The sequence below is a fragment of the Ostrinia nubilalis genome, chromosome 14, assembly GCF_963855985.1.
Source record: "Ostrinia nubilalis chromosome 14, ilOstNubi1.1, whole genome shotgun sequence".
NCBI lineage: Eukaryota > Metazoa > Arthropoda > Insecta > Lepidoptera > Crambidae > Ostrinia > Ostrinia nubilalis.
Window position 1 is genome coordinate 14,712,409 of NC_087101.1, and position 18,563 is coordinate 14,730,971.

The window sequence follows — 18,563 nt, forward strand, 5'->3', positions numbered from 1 at the left end:
AGTTGCGTAGTTTTTCCACGAAACTTTTGTGCACATTATGTTGTGCAAGTCTAGATGCCTAATTCTTCCACGAAGCTTTTATTCGCATTATAATATATAACAATTGATACGTTATTTTCTACGTAGATATCTTTGTGCAAGTCTAGTTGCTAATATTTTGCGAAACTTTTGGCGATGTTGTATTTTATACCGATATTGATACATTTATTTAGATGTAATTAAGTCATTAACAAAGCACAAATTAACTTAGTTTCAGTCATTTAAGTATCCAATCCACTACTTTTTGCACTAAATACCCCTGTAAGACTGTGTGTTTATCAAAAATTCGTCCCAATGATTACTTACCACGTGGTAAAATTATCGGTCTTTATGAGTACAAGATCCATTTTAAATTCTGTCTCTCTCTTCAGTGAATCGTTATCGTAGTTATCGTGATAAATTTTCAACTTTCCAGAGCCGCATGAGTTAATTTATCAGCTTATGCGTGTATTGCAAGCGTGACAAGGTATGTATCTATACGTCTTTTGGAGCAGTAAGCAACAATCGGTGTGTCCCCAATTATAGAATAACACTAGTTTTTATATGTATTTTAAGGATTATTGTAATCAAAAGGACATACTCGTAATGGTCAGACGTTTAAAAATGCAACAACCTGATTCAAAACTGTTGCCATCTTTTCGTATGTACGATGAGGGAATACTGACTGTATTCTTTTCAGGTGGTACTTGATCGACCGGACTCCAACCTTCCGCAGTCCTCCACAGATTGTACTTGCCACTGGAATGTATTGCCTATCCTAGTGTTGACGCTATTTGTCCAGTAAATTGCATTTATTTCCAGGCCTTATGAAACTCCTGGCTCAGACAATGTTCCTATCCTGGTTGCTTCACAGGTCCGGCCACTCTTCAACAAAGCGTATAAAAGCACCTATAAGTTTTGGACCAAATAAATACGGTTCTTTCTTTCTTTATAGGTTCAGCCAAACCAACGCAATCTCAAGCGATCAGCCGGCGTGCAGTGATGGCGATTAGACTTAGGGTTCGGCCAAACCAACGCGATCACAGCGCGATCAGCTGGCGTGCAGCGATGGCGACCAGACCTAAATGCATTGTTCGCCATCGCTGCACGCCGGTTGATCGAGTGTGAACCTTATAGGATTTGGAAGTGATGTCACCAACGAGTTCAATGTGGGTAGCTTTTGTAGTCATGCAGACAATAAATATCACTATATTATAGGCTTCTATAGTTTTGTTCCCTTGGACATCAAAATTTAAAAGGGTCCTTCAAAATCGTCTCCCTTGTTCATGAATTGTCTAGATTGAGATACTTGCTGTTCTGGTAAATCTACCATTATTTGTACTTTGGCAGTAGCATTCAATTTAGCACAATTGAAACATCTGTGCACGTATTTTCTCGCCAATGGTTTCGCCTTGATAATCCAAAATGTGGAGCTGTATCAGCTTTCTTATGAATTATAGTATTAATTATTATAAACGTTTTCGACTTTCTCCACGACGCGGTTTGCAACAATAGATTTCCACCTATTCGTCTCTCCAGACAGCTAGGCGATCACAATAGAAAAACCTGTTCACAGTGTTCGAACATCTGTGAGGTTGGTATTCTTCACATTACTTCTTCTCATTTGCTTCATCCAGTTTACTCAAAGCACCACATAGCTCAAGACGTGGTAAAAAAAATAGTTTTTAGAGAGCACTTGAGTTTTTTAGCAATTAATTTCGTTTCAAATCCTTCATCTAGTTGATAGTGAACGGCTGCAGTTTATTGCACTCACAGAGGCATCGCTAAATTAATTATATTGTATTTTTACTCGGCCTGCTTCCAACGCCTTCCCGCTACCTTTATCAGGTCGTCGGACCACCTTGTGGATGGATGTCCTAACGCTGCGTTTTACGGTACGTGGCCTCCGCTCCATAACCTTGCTGCCCCATCGGCCGTCAGTTCTGCGTACTATGTGCTTCCAACCGCGCGATGTGGAAGTCATTGGGGGAGGCCTATGTTCAGCAGTGGACGTCCTGTGGCTGAAATGATGATGATGTATTTTTTCTCTGTATCTATACATAGATAGTATACCAACCTATATCTGTATTTTGTCAATGTGAATCAAATCCTGCCGTATCTTAATCCAATCTTTTTCTAATGAGTTACTTATCTTTCCATCCTTACTAGTTTTTTATCAGCCAAAGTTATTGTTTTGAAACAAATAAATACTTTCTATTCTATTTCCATTAGAATCTTAGCCATGACTGTACTTAACGCTAAGCTCCAGCCAAGGGGATCAAAAAGTTTGATCAGATGTATAAGATAAAATGTTACGTTTCATGGTTGGTTTTTTTGTGGTATATTCACATTGCATTGAAATCTGTGCTCAAATTCCATTCAATACCCAATGCTTGGACTGTTCCATCAAGGTTCATAAAACTACTTTGGCACTAGCTTATATTTTGTTGTCTTCTATTGACTTCATAAACTCAACGCAGAACTAGGTAGCAAAAGGTATTTGACCGCAATTGCATGTGATGTTAAGTGAGATGCAGTATAAGATGATAGATACCTGTAAGTGCCTATAAGGTCCGGTATAGTGCTCAGGAGAGACAGCAGCAGGCAGCGACCTGTTCGCATTATAAAAGAGTTTATCGAAACGCTTAGTGCAAGCTGGTGGAATGTCGACAATGTAGGAATGATACGTTAACCAGCGTCTGATGATGGAAGGGGGCTGGTGGAATTAGGTCGAGTAATTCCTTCGCACATTCTCTGAAGTGTAACCTGGTGGATGGTCACATCAGATGTATTATTATCTGCTCTGTAAGTTCTCATTAAATTATAGCATTATAGCTTCAATTGACCAGTCCACTCCTGATAAAAGGTCGTTGATATAAAAATATTGTTTTATTATTTTATAGAAATCGGTACTCCGGTAATCCGAATCATTTTTTGTCACATAAATCTGAAGACCATCTTCATAATGTCATCTATGAAGCAAACACGTTTCATCTCATTATAATATTTCTCGGGTTTTCTTGCAGCTGGGAACCTACAAGCAGTTCGTTATTCAGTGAAATATAAATCGAACCTTAACACAAAGCATCAAATATTATAATCGTGCGCGAGTTGTCTCCGTATTATTCCAGACGACCGCATGATGAGGTAAGTATACTGTCAGTCTTGTTTCTTTTTCTTTTTCAGGTAGGTATCTTTTTTAATAAAAAAAATCTGTGTGTTCGTTAATCTTTTTTTAGGTCTAGTGATTTCTGTAACTTCCTTTCTAATTGAACGGACCTGAGTGGTTATGTTTCTGGGTTTTTAAGGGAAAGGAGGCAAACGAGCAGACGAATCACCTGATGGTAAGTGTTTACCCGCCGCCCATAGACACCCGCTCTCGGTGAGTTACAGGTGCGTTGATTGTCTTTAAAGTATTAGAGTCTGCTCTTAAAGGTTTTAGGTCGTATTGGTCCGCAAATACTGCAAACGGCAGTTCATTCCTCGGTTTGGTGTCTGCAAATGGTGATTGTGGATTTTCTGTTTTAAATGGTAACTTTACAAAATATCTATCTACCGCTTCCGTAAAAAAAAATGTCCTGAAGCAGTGGTTGGGTTAATACTGGGGAGTGTAAAACTATAAAAGTGCTTTATAAAAGCCTACTTGCAAAAATAAATGAGTTTTATGCCCGTTTTCACCATTAATCCCAAATTTTTAAGTGACCCCTATAAAAACAAAATTCCTGTTATGTATCACCATAGAAGTCACTTACAAATTAGGGATTGATGGTGAAAACGGGCATTAGTCCTTTTGATAGCTCGTCTCTCCCTAAAAATGCAATTTTCGAAAATTATAATATAGTTATGCAAAAATATTGTAACTTTTTGATTTTGAATAAAGCTATAATTTTAAATACAACCATAAGTTATGTAATTTTTCACAAGGTAAAAGTACGTTATCCTTTTTACGAATTTATTTCGATACGAATAGTTCGAGGAAAAACTACGTAAACTACACTTACACGTTGAATGCACGACCACAGAATAATAATAAGTACTACGTACAGAAGTTTTACTTCGCAAAGGTATTTAAAAAAATGTATGCTCAATGTCATTAACAATATGGTGTAATTTAGCCTGTCTCAAGAGTCAAGCACCATTTTGTTGACAAACGTCAGTGATCGGCACTGCGCCGAAGCTATAGGGCTGTCTTCGGTAAAATGTTGTGATGTGAGGTGCCAAACTGCGGAAAATGGCTTCCTCCGCCATACATGATTTAGCATGAATTATCATGAATAATATTAACTACTTATTTACCTCTCAGTGTCTTGAGGCAACTTAAAAAAGTACATTCTGTGTTTTTATTATTATTTAGGCAGTTAAATACTGCACAGTATTTAGTACACCAATTTCTTTATTATCTTCCATCATGCACAAGAATACGCGTGCGTGAGTCAATGTTCGCTCGTATGTGAGGCCTTGTCGAATAGTATCCTGAAGGTGGGCCATCGTGCGTGTTTTGTTTTCGATGTAAACTCGCGGAGATGAACAGGCCTGGCACGACTAAATCTGAACGCCAATAAGTGGTTATCTGCAATAATACCAAACAGCATGTATTCCTTTACATGTCAACAATGCAATATTCATAATTACAACAACAAGGTGTTAAATATGTTTCGCGGAATAAGTACGCAACGCTCTTTTTTAAGTTTTTCTCAAAACCTATTAAGTGTGTTTTATATATAAATACATAGGCCCCTCACAGACATTTTTAGCTATCTTTTGATGTATAACACATATTTTTAATAATGGTAATAAATTTTTAGGACAGTTTTTTTACGCTCCTGAAAAGTTGGCATTTTTCACTTGCGTACTTATTCCAGGAAGGGTGCGATTTGGCATGCAGGTAGATGTTATGACGTAGGCATCCACTAAGAAAGGATTTTACGAAACTCCACCCCTAAGGGGGTAAAACGGGATCCACGCGTACGAAGTCGCTGGCGACCGCTAGTTATTCATAAATAACAATATCAGATTCAGTCCAGCAGTGGACGTCATTTGGCTGAAACGAACGAACAATATCAGATTCAATTTATTTAATGGCCTAATAATGTGGTAAAATTCGCGTCAAGACCTCATTTAGCGAAAAAATAATTAGCTCTACAATAAGAAAAACTACGTGTCCCGTTTACTTAATAAGTTATTAACAAAAAGTGAGCAAAAAGATCTGAATTCTGAGAAATAAAAAAGAAATTCAAGAACACCTAAACTTATTAAGACCGAGGGCAACGCCTTGAAGAGGGACTGACTGAACTTATTATGAGAAACTTAGATGTAGAAATGAAGGAATTATAAAGGACGTGTAACTTGTTGCTTTTGGTCGAATTAAAGAAAGAAACGTCTCATTTAATTAACTGAAGGTCGACTGGCAGATAATGCCTTATGACATTAAGTTGTCGTATGTATTTATATGGCATCAAAGATTATGACTGAGTTGCATCGTCTTACTATTACTTTAACAAACATCAAAAATCTGTCAAACTCCATACAAAAAAAAACCGGTTATTATTATAGTTAATAGTTATAAATCCTTAAATATCCTTAGACATTTTACACTGCGCTTCTAGTCCCAAACTAAGCAAAGCTTGTACTATGGGTACTAGACAACGGATATAAACATACTTAAATACTTTTTTTTGTAAATACATACTTATTATACATAGAAAACACCCAGTCCAATACAAACAAATATGTTCATGCACACAAATGTTTGTACTGTGCGGGAATCGAACCCGCTACCTCCGGAATAGTAGACCGTTTCGAACCACTACACCAAACGGGCGACATATTGTGTAGTTACGGTTGAAGTTGGTGCTACTTAGCCTAAATAAATAAATAACTGTTGTTAATAATATTTCCATATCGTTTAAGTTTCATTCAGTATATTGACATAACTTACTACTTCCATTGAAGGTCATTTTTGTCATAGGTGATACAATATAAAATCCTGCTGATCTCAACATAGAGCTATTCCATTTTAAACTGAACATAGGTAAATCGTCTTAAAGTTCATATTTCAAGATAAATCCAAATTTGAAAATTATAAATAACTTGAAAAAATGAGATTTGAGATGCGACTCCAAACGCTAAAAATTTAATAACTAAATCCAAATTGTAATAAAGCACAAGCCGTTCGGCTAGTAACTCGTGATTTCAGTAAAACTAGAATTTACGGGGTGTATCAGTCCCTAGCGGTGTAGAACGATTTATTACACACACGCTGGCACATTAGACTACAATTTTTTGTAAAATAGCCTTTATTACAACTGAAAAAGATGCCCCAATAGTCTGTAAGTTGTACATCACAAGTTTTCGGAGTTTCAATTGAGTATCACAGAAAAATTGATAAACTTTTTCTTCTGACGTGACCTACACCATCTTGAATGACACAATAGATATAAGCAGAAGGCTTTACTTGCATTCCAAAAAAAGAAAAAGAGAAGGCCATCTTTTATGAGAAAAACTTTGATTAAGGGTGACCAAAGCAGTACGGCATTGTTTCAATTATTATACATAGTATTCTTAGCGACCGTCTTGCAAAAAGGATTAACTATGGGTGTTTATTTTTAAGTAGTTTATGCAACGTACAATTTAGAACAAAACATTAGTAAACCGACTGCCTCGCAAGAGATTTGAATCCACTACCTTCCTCTTAATCTTCATCATTACCTATCTTACTGCTACCTTGTTTACTGGTTTTTCTGATCCTCATTTCTTACCAAAGCGGGCATTCGTACTTCGCGGCAGTCGTTAAACTTTTTCGCGTGGGCGTTTTTCTTGTCTTTTTTCATGTCGCAAATTGCTATTACATAGGAAATTAGGTTTGTGGTAACGTGAATAAGGGAATGGAAATATGCTATATTTGAATTTGGTCACAAACAAGTTATTAACAGTGGGCTTTCTTTTTATTGTGACGCTTTAGGTCGTACGCAATTTTTTATACCATAAGTGGCAAAACAACGCTTGATGCATCAGCTAGTGTATGTATTTTTAGGTTTATAATTTATGTATATATTTTTTTGTACATACAAATTACTAATAGTCCCGTTAACCCCTCGTGGTAAGCTCAATATGCTTGTGTTAAGTGGGTTCACCACAATAGTCCAGCGGTGGCGGGGATCGAACCCGCGTTCCTCGGATCACGAGTCGGCTAGTCTGACCCCTTCACTGTTCGGCTATCGTGGCTTTAATTGGCATAGGACTATAAACATCGAGACTTCTTTTAATGCATGCAATGGCAGATTTAAACCTGATCGTCAGTTCCCACTGTGTGATGAAGGTCGTTTCAATATTTGCATACGTCGGACCTGATCGATAGCCTGCCGTTTGCGTTGATTGGAATGCCGAATTTAAAGTACTTTTTACCTAACGATGGAATTTGAAGTTACGACGTATGACAAGGTTCAAAGAAATTGAGTAATTTGTTATTTTAAAGTTTAATTGCGATGTCTTCTAATTGACAAAATCATTTGTTTCAGATTTTATCTGTAACATTCTTTGCTACTTCTTCTTTTCGCTAGCCCTTTTTGCTCCTATGTTATTTTTATTTGTCATCATCATCATCATCATGTCAGCCATAGGACGTCCACTGCTGAACATAGGCCTCCCCTAATGCTTTCCACATTGATCGATTGGTAGCGGCCTGCATCCAGCGCTTCCCTGCTACCTTTACGATGTCGTCGGTCCACCTTGTAGGTGGACGTCCCACGCTGCGCCTTCCGGTACGCGGCCTCCATTCCAGAACCTTGCTGCCCCATCGGCCGTCAGTTCTGCGCACTATGTGCCCTGCCCATTGCCACTTCAGCTTGCTAATCCGTCGGGCTATGTCAGCGACTTTAGTTCGTTTACGGATTTCCTCATTTCTGATTCGAGGAATTTTTATTTGAGATCTTATTTAAATGATTAGTATTATTAGAAACTGTTACTACTGCATCTAGTTCTCTTGTGACTATACAACGAGGCTAAAATGAGACGTTATGAAGATTGAAACGTGAAAAAAAGATGAAACGGTGTGCGGGAAATTTAAAAACATAGAAAAAGTTCGCAAATCTTTCCGAGTCAAAAATTTCGAAAGAGATCGAAAGTCGATGTTACTCGCTGAAAAGTTACACGCGTTTAAAAATATCGTCTTAAATAATATCGAGCACAACTTTAATGTTACTATGTCTGCAAATAAATGCTTGCAAGCGCTATTACCTAACACTTAGGATGGGTTACACCAATTTAACATTAACAAACGACAAAAGTCTGTCAAACTCTATACAAAAACACCGGTTATGCTTTTAATCACGGTTAAAATAAGGTGGTGCAACTCAGCCTATGCTAATTTCTAATTATACTAATGGCTGGATTTAGGTGCTGAAATATGTGATTAAACTACGCTAAATCGCGTTTGCCTTTTACTTGAGAATTTCTGTGGCTTGCAGGCAAAAAGAAATAGGGCTGCATTGAATTTAGTCTCGCTGAATTTCTTTGAAACTACGCAAGTTTCAGGCGTCGTTGAATCGTGGAAGTATGAATACTAGGTACTGCTAGTTTCAGAGTAAGATGGCTGAAGTTTAGATAAGCTGGGTTTTTCTACACTCGCGAGCAAAAATATGGAATCACCCTAATTATTCCGAGCGATCATAAGAACTAAATGACTAATAGAGGATCAATAAAAATGGTACCATTTTAAAGGAGATATTATAAACTTAAAATTGATACCATAGATACATACAATACATAGTCATTCAGTTCTTAAGGCCGCTCGGAACATAAAGGGGTGATTCCATACTTTTGCTCGTAAGTATATTTCTTAGATAACTGTGGCTTGAAGTTTGTGTGCATTCTTTGAATGTTTAATTTGCTCGAGAAGTTACTGGACTTATCTGTGCAGTAACTTAATTTACACAGATGAATTAAATGTGTAATTAGTTAGGTAGATAGACTTTAAACAGTGATTTTTAAACAGTTTACGTACTTACATTCGTAAGTTTCACTTTACAGCCGTTGGCTTAATTGTGTTAAGATGATCGTACGACTATTTTAAAGTTACTTGACTTTTTCCTTGGCAATAAAAAATACTTAAAGTTAGTGCTTGTTTGGTTGTTCCATTCGTAATAACATTTAATTTCGTAATTTATTAAGGATCAAAAACTAGCTTTAACTGACTGTCTGACTGAAAGTTGTCTCTGGTACCTCACACGATATAATCAACGCCATTGGAGTGTGGAATGATGGAGTTGACAAAATCAAAATTATTTTATTCATTTTTTACCACTAGTGGCACTTATGCACACTTTACATGTCTGTTTATCTTTTGGGCCCTACCACACTAGAACCACCATTCTAACCAGACCCGTTTCTCCTTGCCCACAGTTGGGGGAAGGGGTGGAGCTGACACTGGGCGAGCTGCGCGCCATGGCACTCCGCCAGCAGCAGCAGATCGACACGCAGCACCAGCTGCTGTGCGCTAAAGAGCAGAGGTTGCGGTACTTGAAGCAGCAGGAGGCGAGGCAACACCAGGTAAGACGGGATTCCCACCTTTTTAAAACAACTCTAGGACTCTGTAAGACAGGGCTCTGTGAAACTGGACTCTGTTTAAAACAAGACTGTAAGGCAGGACTCTGTAAGACAGGGCTCTGTGAAACTGGACTCTGTTTAAAACAAGACTGTAAGGCAGGACTCTGTAAGACAGGACTCTGTAATACAGGAATCTGTAAGACAGGACTCTGTAAGACAGGACTCTGTAAAACTGGACTCTGTTTAAAACAAGACTGTAAGGCAGGACTTTGCAAAACAGGACTCTGTAAGACAGGCCTTTGTAAAATAGGACTCTGTAAAACAGGACTCTTTAAAATAGGATTCTGTATAACAGGACTCTGTGTGACAGTGCGCTGTAAAACTGGACTCTGTTTAAAACAAGACTCCTTAAAATAGAACTCTGTAAGGCAGGACTATATAAAACTGGACTATGTAAGACTGGGCTTTGTAAGACAGGACTCTGTAAGACAGGACTCTGTAAGACAGGACTCTGTAAGACAGGACTCTGTAAGACAGGACTCTGTAAGACAGGACTCTGTAAGACAGGACTCTGCAAGAGAGGACTCTGTAAGTTACGATACTGAAGACATGATTCTTTAAAACAGGACAATAGTCCTGTTGTGGTAATACCCACCTCTGTAAAACTGAACTATTCCTGCCACCCGTAAGATAAAACTATTCCCACGTTTCAGTCCCTCTGCTCTTGAGCCTTTTAGCCAATGTCTTTTAAATAAGATGACGATTTTTACTAGTAGGGTTAGGGTTAGAAACTAAACTTATCTGAGCATAAATCTGCCCTAGTTTGGTGATTACAGTCGGAATTTGATTCATCTGTTCGCGACTAACTCTAAACCCTGTCCGCCCGCATGCCGCCCTTTGAGCAATTTGTCTCTACCTTCGTTTGTAACGGTTTTGTCTAAGATACGAAATTTGATCCGGAATGTGGGCCACTTGACGGTTATCTTGCCAGTTTTAAAATACAGGAATGTCAAAGAAATATTTGAGCAAAGACGTCGCCCACTCGCCATAAATTCCTCTGGAATTCCCGTTACGAACTCATAGTTGTCAAGGCAAATCGATGTTTTAAAATATTTGAAGCAAGCTTTAGCCCATGGTTAGGCCTGCATGAATTGATCTGTCTCAGAAAATTTATATTGTACATCTTTCCTCTAGGATGCTAGCTATTTTATGTTTTTCCGGGTTCCAATCTCTATACTAAATTCTACTTAAATTGGTACAGCAGCAGTTTAATTGCAAAAAGGTAAAAGAGTTATAGACAGATAGCTACTGCTCGCACGTAATACATAACTACTTAGCAATCTTGTTTATTACTATATGCTACCTAAACATACAAAATATGTTTACATACAAGGTTATTATAACTCAAATTTCCTATTAACTTTGCTATAATAAAAAACTTTTTGCCCTCAAGTTATTATATTGTTATTAAGCCACAAATTCTATTCTTTATAACAAAAGTCATTTCCCAAAAGAGATACTTGCGGATTAATATTTTTTGTGAAATATTGTGGAACACGAAATTGGGTCTAACGCTAAAAAAGTGTCTCGAACGTAAATTTTGCCAGACTAGCAAAAGAAAATTAGGTTTAAAATAGACTTTCTGTAAAAAGTGTTGCCGTAATAAGTAATGTTTCTGTAATTAATGCGTCTTTATTTAAATCAACTTCATTTCTGAGATACCTGGAAGATTGAAGATGGAAGAAGAAGATTTATCCGGAACCTGTACAATTGCCTATATTAGCTACAAAACGTGTCTCGCTAAAGAAATTTGTTGGTATAGCAAAGGAAACGTATAACGTCGTTAGTTGGCGAATCAATTGACTAACTTTAATACGATTACAGAAAAAAAAACGAAATTTATACAAATCATTTTTTTTTCGTAAAAAATAAAATAATGTAGGTAAGTAAATGACTAATATTTAATTTTGTAGTCAACCTGTAAAATAAACTGGTTTCCTTCATTGTAATTAACCACAAGTATTCCAACGAAAATGTAGCATGAGTGCTATATCAAATTCGCTCTTACTGCTGCTAATTTTGGACTACCAATGTAAACGGAGCTGTGAATTCACTAAAACCTCACCAGCCTCGAAGGATCCCCTGAAAGCTAGCCATTTATATAGGCAAAACTGCAATTTGTAGCTAAAATTGAAACTTGCCAAGTAACACTCGACTCTATGATGTAACCGTTAAGTATGATAGTGTCATGATTCATTTACAGACTGCTGTTAATTTATAAGATCAACTCTCGCTTGTAGTTTTAATAGAGACGGCCGTGGATGAAACGATGTTATGCATGTAGATTGGGAAGAACCTGGTTTAGAATTACAAAAAGATTTTAAGTAATCTCCTTTAGTAATAAGCAGCTCCAGTGCAAAATATAGAGCTTTAAGACCCAGATTCCACGAAGGTGGAGCAGAGCGGAGAAATGTTTTGAACAGCCAATCAGATTTTATTCTGTTAGTTTAATTCAATCTGAATGTAACTTTGTAACTAACTGTAACTTTGTCAAAACTGATTACGTGACATTGGCGAAATCATGGTTCTGAAAACCAAGTCGTGGCCAAAATGAAAGAAGAAAAAGACATCTGATTGGTAGTTGAAAACATTTCTCCGCTCTATTGGCGCCGACTATCTGACAATCTGTACGCAAGTATCACGTAGCTTACACATAGCGTGACATTCACGCCAGTGTAACATAGGCTTAAAACAGTACGATAATTTTAATAATTAACGAGATACAACTCTAATTAATTCAAAAGGAACGGACATCAAAGCACATTCGATCGGAATATTTCAGTTGCCCCAGGAATCCTTATTTCATTAACCCTTAACCACTGACGTACGTACGTGGTACGTCGGTCAAACGGTTTTTCGTTCAAAACTTCATTTTGTGCGCGAATTTTTGCGTGTCCTTTTTGGTAGTTTCCTAGTGGCCAGAGATGCGTGTGCGACGAGAGAAAATAGATGGGTAGCACGTCCCTAAGTAGGAGAGCTAGACCACCCGACGTATGTGGTACGTAACGTCAGTGTTAGTGTAACTTTTAAACATCGCTTTTGTATGTTGGTTCATAGATAAAATAAATTGTTAGCAGTCTAATTTATTTACTTGGCCGTCTTTATATAAAAAACCTTATTTACGCCAAAAATTATTACAAATGACGAAGAAATTAGCAAAAAATCCAGTGGATGAAAATTTTTATATTAGTTGCGGTTTTCGAGGACAATCATCATAATGGTGAAAGAGCTTTAGTTCGTGGCTTTGGATTTGACTTCTTCTGAAGATTTTATACCATATTTTCATATTTCCTAGCTAGTTTGAAGCACGGCAAACTGGTGACCAGGTCATCAAACAAAGAAAGACTATAGAAAATAGCCTTCCTAAATTAACTGTATTAAAAAGTGACTTAATTTGTGAATAATTGCTATTGTGATTTTTTCCTGATTAAAACTGTTCTTAATCTTTAATATGGCAAAAATAGAAGTTCCTAGTGTTATCGAATATTTTTGTGTTGATTTTAAAAAAATGCCTGTGTAACTTTTATTACATCTGGAAGATTTCACCAATATCATACTATTCTATTAGTGTTACTATGTATTTTTTACTATTTCTGTTTATTATAAACATGTGTAAATCATTTAAATTCAAATTTCACCAAAGTTACACTCTATTGATACATCAGGAGGTCTTCAAAGTTACGTACGTATGCCGTACGTACGTCAGTGTTAGTGTAACAAAATGACACGTCAGTGGTTAAGGGTTAAAGCTGTGCCGTTAGTGTTGTCCATCTAAAGCTGAATATCGATAAGTAAAAATTTTGTGTCAACTAAAATGTCTAAAAATATCCAGTTTTCCTTTACAAAGTACCAGTCACATTATAACATATATTTTGTAACCAGGTGTAGTTACAAAAAATATTATCATGATAAGCACGAGTAATAAACGGAGTCATAGATTTTGATAATAACATTAGATTAGAGTAATTAATAATGTGCATAGTTCATTTTCAACAAAAAAACGGCCCCTAGTCCCCGGCGGCCCCACTATCCCGGACCACGGTAGCGGTCACGGTAACGGTGGGGCAAGGGGTGCGAAGAATCCCCGGGGGATGCCAAGCTACCAACACCGACGACCTCTGGCCCTGGCAACCTATAACGCTCGCACACTGCGTACAGACGTGAAGCTAATGGAACTCGAGGAAGAATTGAGCAGGTTACGGTGGGATATCGTAGGATTATGTGAAGTCCGAAGAGAGGGAGAGGACACCATAATTCTCAAATCCGGAAACCTGCTCTATAACCGGGAGGGCGACCAGCAGTCCCAGGGTGGTGTCGGGTTTATCGTCCACAAGTCCCTTGTCAACAACTTGGTCCAGATCGAGAGTGTTTCGGCGAGGGTAGCGTACCTGATACTCAGAATCACCAAACGGTATTCGCTGAAGGTCATACAGGTATACGCACCGACCACGGAACACCCCGACGACGAAGTGGAGACTATGTATGAGGATATTTCCAGAGCCATACATAGCTCCCGGTCCCATTTTACCGTTGTGATGGGGGACTTCAACGCGAGGCTAGGTAAACGAAGCGATAATGAGCCGAAAGTGGGGCAATTTGGGTATGGAGAGAGGAACGCACGTGGCCAACTGCTGGCTGGCTTTATGGAGAAGGAGGGCCTCTTTATGATGAACTCCTTCTTCAGAAAGCCAAAACAGCGAAAGTGGACATGGCTGCATCCCAATGGCGCTACAAAAAATGAGATAGACTTCATCTTGTCGACGAAGAAGCATATATTCAATGATGTCTCTGTGATCAATTCGGTCAAAACAGGAAGCGATCACCGAATGGTAAGAGGCACATTGAATATCAGACCCAAGCTCGAGAGATGTCGACTGATGAAGTCTACGCTCCGCCCAGCGCCCATCCAACTCCAAAACCCCGAAAGTTTTCAGCTCGAGTTGCAAAATCGTTTCGAATGCCTAGGAGACTGCGAAAATGTGGACGAATACAATGACAGGTTCGTGGAAATTGTCCAAACGACTGGGTCTAAGTTCTTTAAAACCCGTCGTTCAAAAGGAACCAAAAAGATCTCTGACCTCACCAATCAACTCATGGAAGAGAGACGGAACTTGGTTTTGCAGTCCTCTGAAGATGCTGCTCAGTATCGGCGCCTTAACAGACAGATCTCCAAGTCTTTGACTCGCGACCTACGCCAATTTAATACAGACCGTATTAAAGAGGCGATTGAGCGAAACAAAGGCTCTAAAGTGTTCGCAAGAGATCTGTCTGTTGGCCAAAGTCAACTGACCAAGCTGAAGACAGAGGATGGCAGAGCCATTTCGTCGGGGCCGGAGATATTGGAAGAGGTTGAGAAGTTCTACGGACAATTATACACGACTGTACGCGCACCTGTCACAAATCTAGCCGAAGACCCAAGAGCTAGACTGACCCGACACTATACCGAAGATATCCCGGACGTCAGTCTGTACGAGATTAGAATGGCTCTCAAACAGCTGAAGAACAACAAGGCACCGGGTGATGATGGAATCACGGCTGAGCTTTTGAAGGCAGGCGGAACGCCGGTACTAAGGGCTCTTCAGAAGCTGTTCAATTCCGTCATCCTCGAAGGAAAAACGCCTACGACATGGCACAGAAGTGTGGTGGTACTCTTCTTCAAAAAAGGTGACAAAACCTTGTTGAAGAATTATAGACCCATCTCACTTCTGAGCCATGTCTACAAGCTGTTTTCGAGAGTCATTACGAATCGTCTCGCTCGCAGGCTCGACGACTTCCAGCCTCCCGAACAAGCCGGTTTCCGAAAAGGCTTTAGTACCATAGACCACATACATACGCTAAGGCAGATTATACAGAAGACCGAGGAGTATAATCAACCACTTTGCCTGGCGTTTGTGGATTATGAAAAAGCCTTCGATTCGGTCGAGACCTGGGCAGTGCTACAGTCTCTCCAAAGGTGCCAAATTGACTATCGATATATCGAAGTGTTAAGGGGTTTGTACAAAAACGCCACAATGTCGGTCCGCCTCCAGGATCGGGACTCGAAACCTATCCAGTTGCAGCGAGGGGTAAGACAGGGAGACGTCATATCTCCAAAACTGTTTACCACCGCCCTGGAAGATGTCTTCAAGCTTCTGGACTGGAACGGATTTGGCATAAATATCAACGGCGAGTACATCACCCACCTTCGATTCGCGGACGATATCGTAGTCATGGCTGAGACCTTGGAGGATCTAGGCACAATGCTCGATGGCCTCAGTAGAGCCTCTCAACAAGTGGGCCTCAGAATGAACATGGACAAGACAAAAATCATGTCTAATGTCCGTGTTGCACCCACTCCTCTGAAGGTTGGAGACTCTACACTCGAAGTTGTTGACAATTATGTATACCTGGGACAAACAGTCCAGTTAGGTAGGTCCAACTTCGAGAAAGAGGTCAATCGTCGAATCCAACTCGGATGGGCAGCGTTCGGGAAGCTTCGCCATATACTCACGTCCGAAATACCGTAGTGTCTTAAGTCGAAAGTATTTGACCAATGCGTGTTGCCAGTGATGGTATACGGATCTGAGACGTGGTCGCTTACTATGGGCCTCATAAGAAGGCTCAAGGTCACCCAAAGGGCGATGGAGCGGGCTATGCTCGGAGTTTCCCTGCGTGATCGAATCAGAAATGAGGAGATCCGCAGGAGAACCAAAGTAACCGACATAGCTCGCAGAATTGCTAAAATCAAGTGGCAGTGGGCGGGGCACATAGCTCGTAGAGACGATGGCCGTTGGGGCAGGAAAGTTCTCGAGTGGCGACCACGGGCTGGAAGACGTAGCGTGGGCAGGCCTCCTACTAGGTGGACCGACGATCTGGTAAAGGTCGCGGGAAGAGCCTGGATGCGGGCAGCGCAGGACCGTTCATTGTGGAAAACCTTGGGGGAGGCCTTTGTCCAGCAGTGGACGTCATTTGGCTGAAAAGAAGAAGAAGAAGATAGTTCATTTTATTTATGTCCCATCAAATTGTTATTCTACCTTGTTTACCCTCTGGGCTGTCTAATTTTGCTGGGAAATCTTAATTTCGGATTTCATTTAGTTTTTTATTTAGTCTATCGATACCAATACTTAGACATCTCTAGTTTTGTTGCGGCTACAACGAAAATGGTTCGCTTCATAATTTATTTCTTTTGTTCTATTCAAGCCAAACCGCCATGATTTTCTAAGAAACCATGAATTTGTCTAAATAATCAGTTTTAAAATTTAACCAAAATGTTTGTTGTCAAATTATTATTGTGGTATTCTTTGTTTATCATAAACATTAGTAGTTTTATTGAAACGTTTTAATACCTGATAATCCTTTTTTTTTAAGTTTCTTACCTTTTTTACTTAATAAAAAGCTCAGTGTTTGTGTGTATACTTTAAAATATTTAACTACTTTTTAATTATCAGAGTAGGAATCTACAGATAATCTCCTTCAAATTAACAAAATTAAAAACAAAAAATTAGAAGAGCAAAACCGCTTGTGAATGTAACCCGTATAAATGTTGAATAGAAGACCGAATTTCAAGCCCACTACGAGTGTTTATTGTATTTTATGAATATTTCACAAAACAATTGACTTTTAAAACAGTGCGTCTCCAAAATAATGTTAATTAATCCCAATTTTAATTTGAGCAGACATAGGACGCCGTCTGATAAAAATATTCAGCTTTTATCCCGCCCCTGGATTAGTCCTGAAATAAATTATAATCAGATCCCAGGCTACATATTATTCTTGGAAAAAGGTCGCGTAAATAAATCAAAATAATCCGCTTCCGCTGCGAATTACTCTCGAAAAATTAAATCTTAATAACACGGAGATTGGCTGTTGTGTTTATTTTATGGCCTATTTATTAAGAGGCCAGTTCGTTCCTTTCGGGCTGGCGATAAATATCGCATTAGGTGGCCCTGGCCCGACGCCTATCCTTTGGGTAAAAGCTATGAACCACCGCTGAAGATATGCGGAGCGATGAAAACTTACAATCTTCTTTAATTTAGGCTGTGACACTCGGGATAAAGGAATTTGAAAATATGAAATCTCTTGTTGAACAGACAAAACTGATTTATATCTAACTAGCTGACCCGGCGAACTTTGTTCCGCCTTAATGGCAATAAATAACGGGATAAAAAGTATCCTATATCCTTCTCCTGGCTCTAAACTACCTCCCTGACAATTTTCAGCTAAATCAGTTCAGCCGTTCTTGAGTTATAAGTGGAGTAACTAACACGACTTTCTTTTATATAATAGATATAGGTATAGATGATGAGCCGCTTAGGGATAAGATTCGGCTTTAGTTAACTTAATGCTCTCCAAAATACGAATTCTTTGTAATCAGTACAAGACTGAGTACTGAAGTTACTGAGTTTTCCAGCAAATTATCAACATTGGGTGTGAATAATATCATAACAATAAAAACGATTCATATTGGATTATACGACTTTGATTCATAATAGTCGTATTTATTTGGTCCATCTCTTTCAGTGTGACAAAGGCTTTACCACAAACGGGGAAATTTAATTTTTTCCTTTCTTATCTGCTTACAATTTCTCTTAAGAATTCCGCAGGCTGGTCCGTGACAAACCTTGTTTGGCGACTTTTTGTCGATTCAGACGGCGTCGGCTTGGAAGGCTTGGTTAAATGTTAAGTTTTCTTTTATCTACTACTCAGCTATTTATTTCTAGGGTTCTTCTGTACAAGTAGATGAAATGGGATCACCATAATACCAGATGTCTATCTATGGTCTGTAATCTATGTATATCTATAAAAGCAAAAGGTCACTGATTAACTGACTCACCCATCACGAAATCTCAGAAACTACAGGTGCAAAATTTTGCATGGGAGTTCCTTTTAGAATGTATGTCGCTACCAACCGGGCGATGTGGAAATCATTGGGGTAGGCCTATGTTCAGCAGTGGACGTCCTGT

At 38.9% G+C, this 18,563-nt stretch overlaps 1 protein-coding gene across 1 annotated transcript in view; it reads left to right on the forward strand.

Annotated features, from left to right (window-relative positions):
* Positions 1 to 18,563, forward strand: part of LOC135078361 (apoptosis-stimulating of p53 protein 2) — a 449,764-nt gene that overhangs the window by 386,931 nt on the left and 44,270 nt on the right. Inside the window, exon 6 of the mRNA XM_063972958.1 lies at positions 9,418 to 9,564. Coding sequence (XP_063829028.1) covers positions 9,418 to 9,564 — 147 coding nt within the window. The remainder of the gene's footprint in view (positions 1 to 9,417; positions 9,565 to 18,563) is intronic.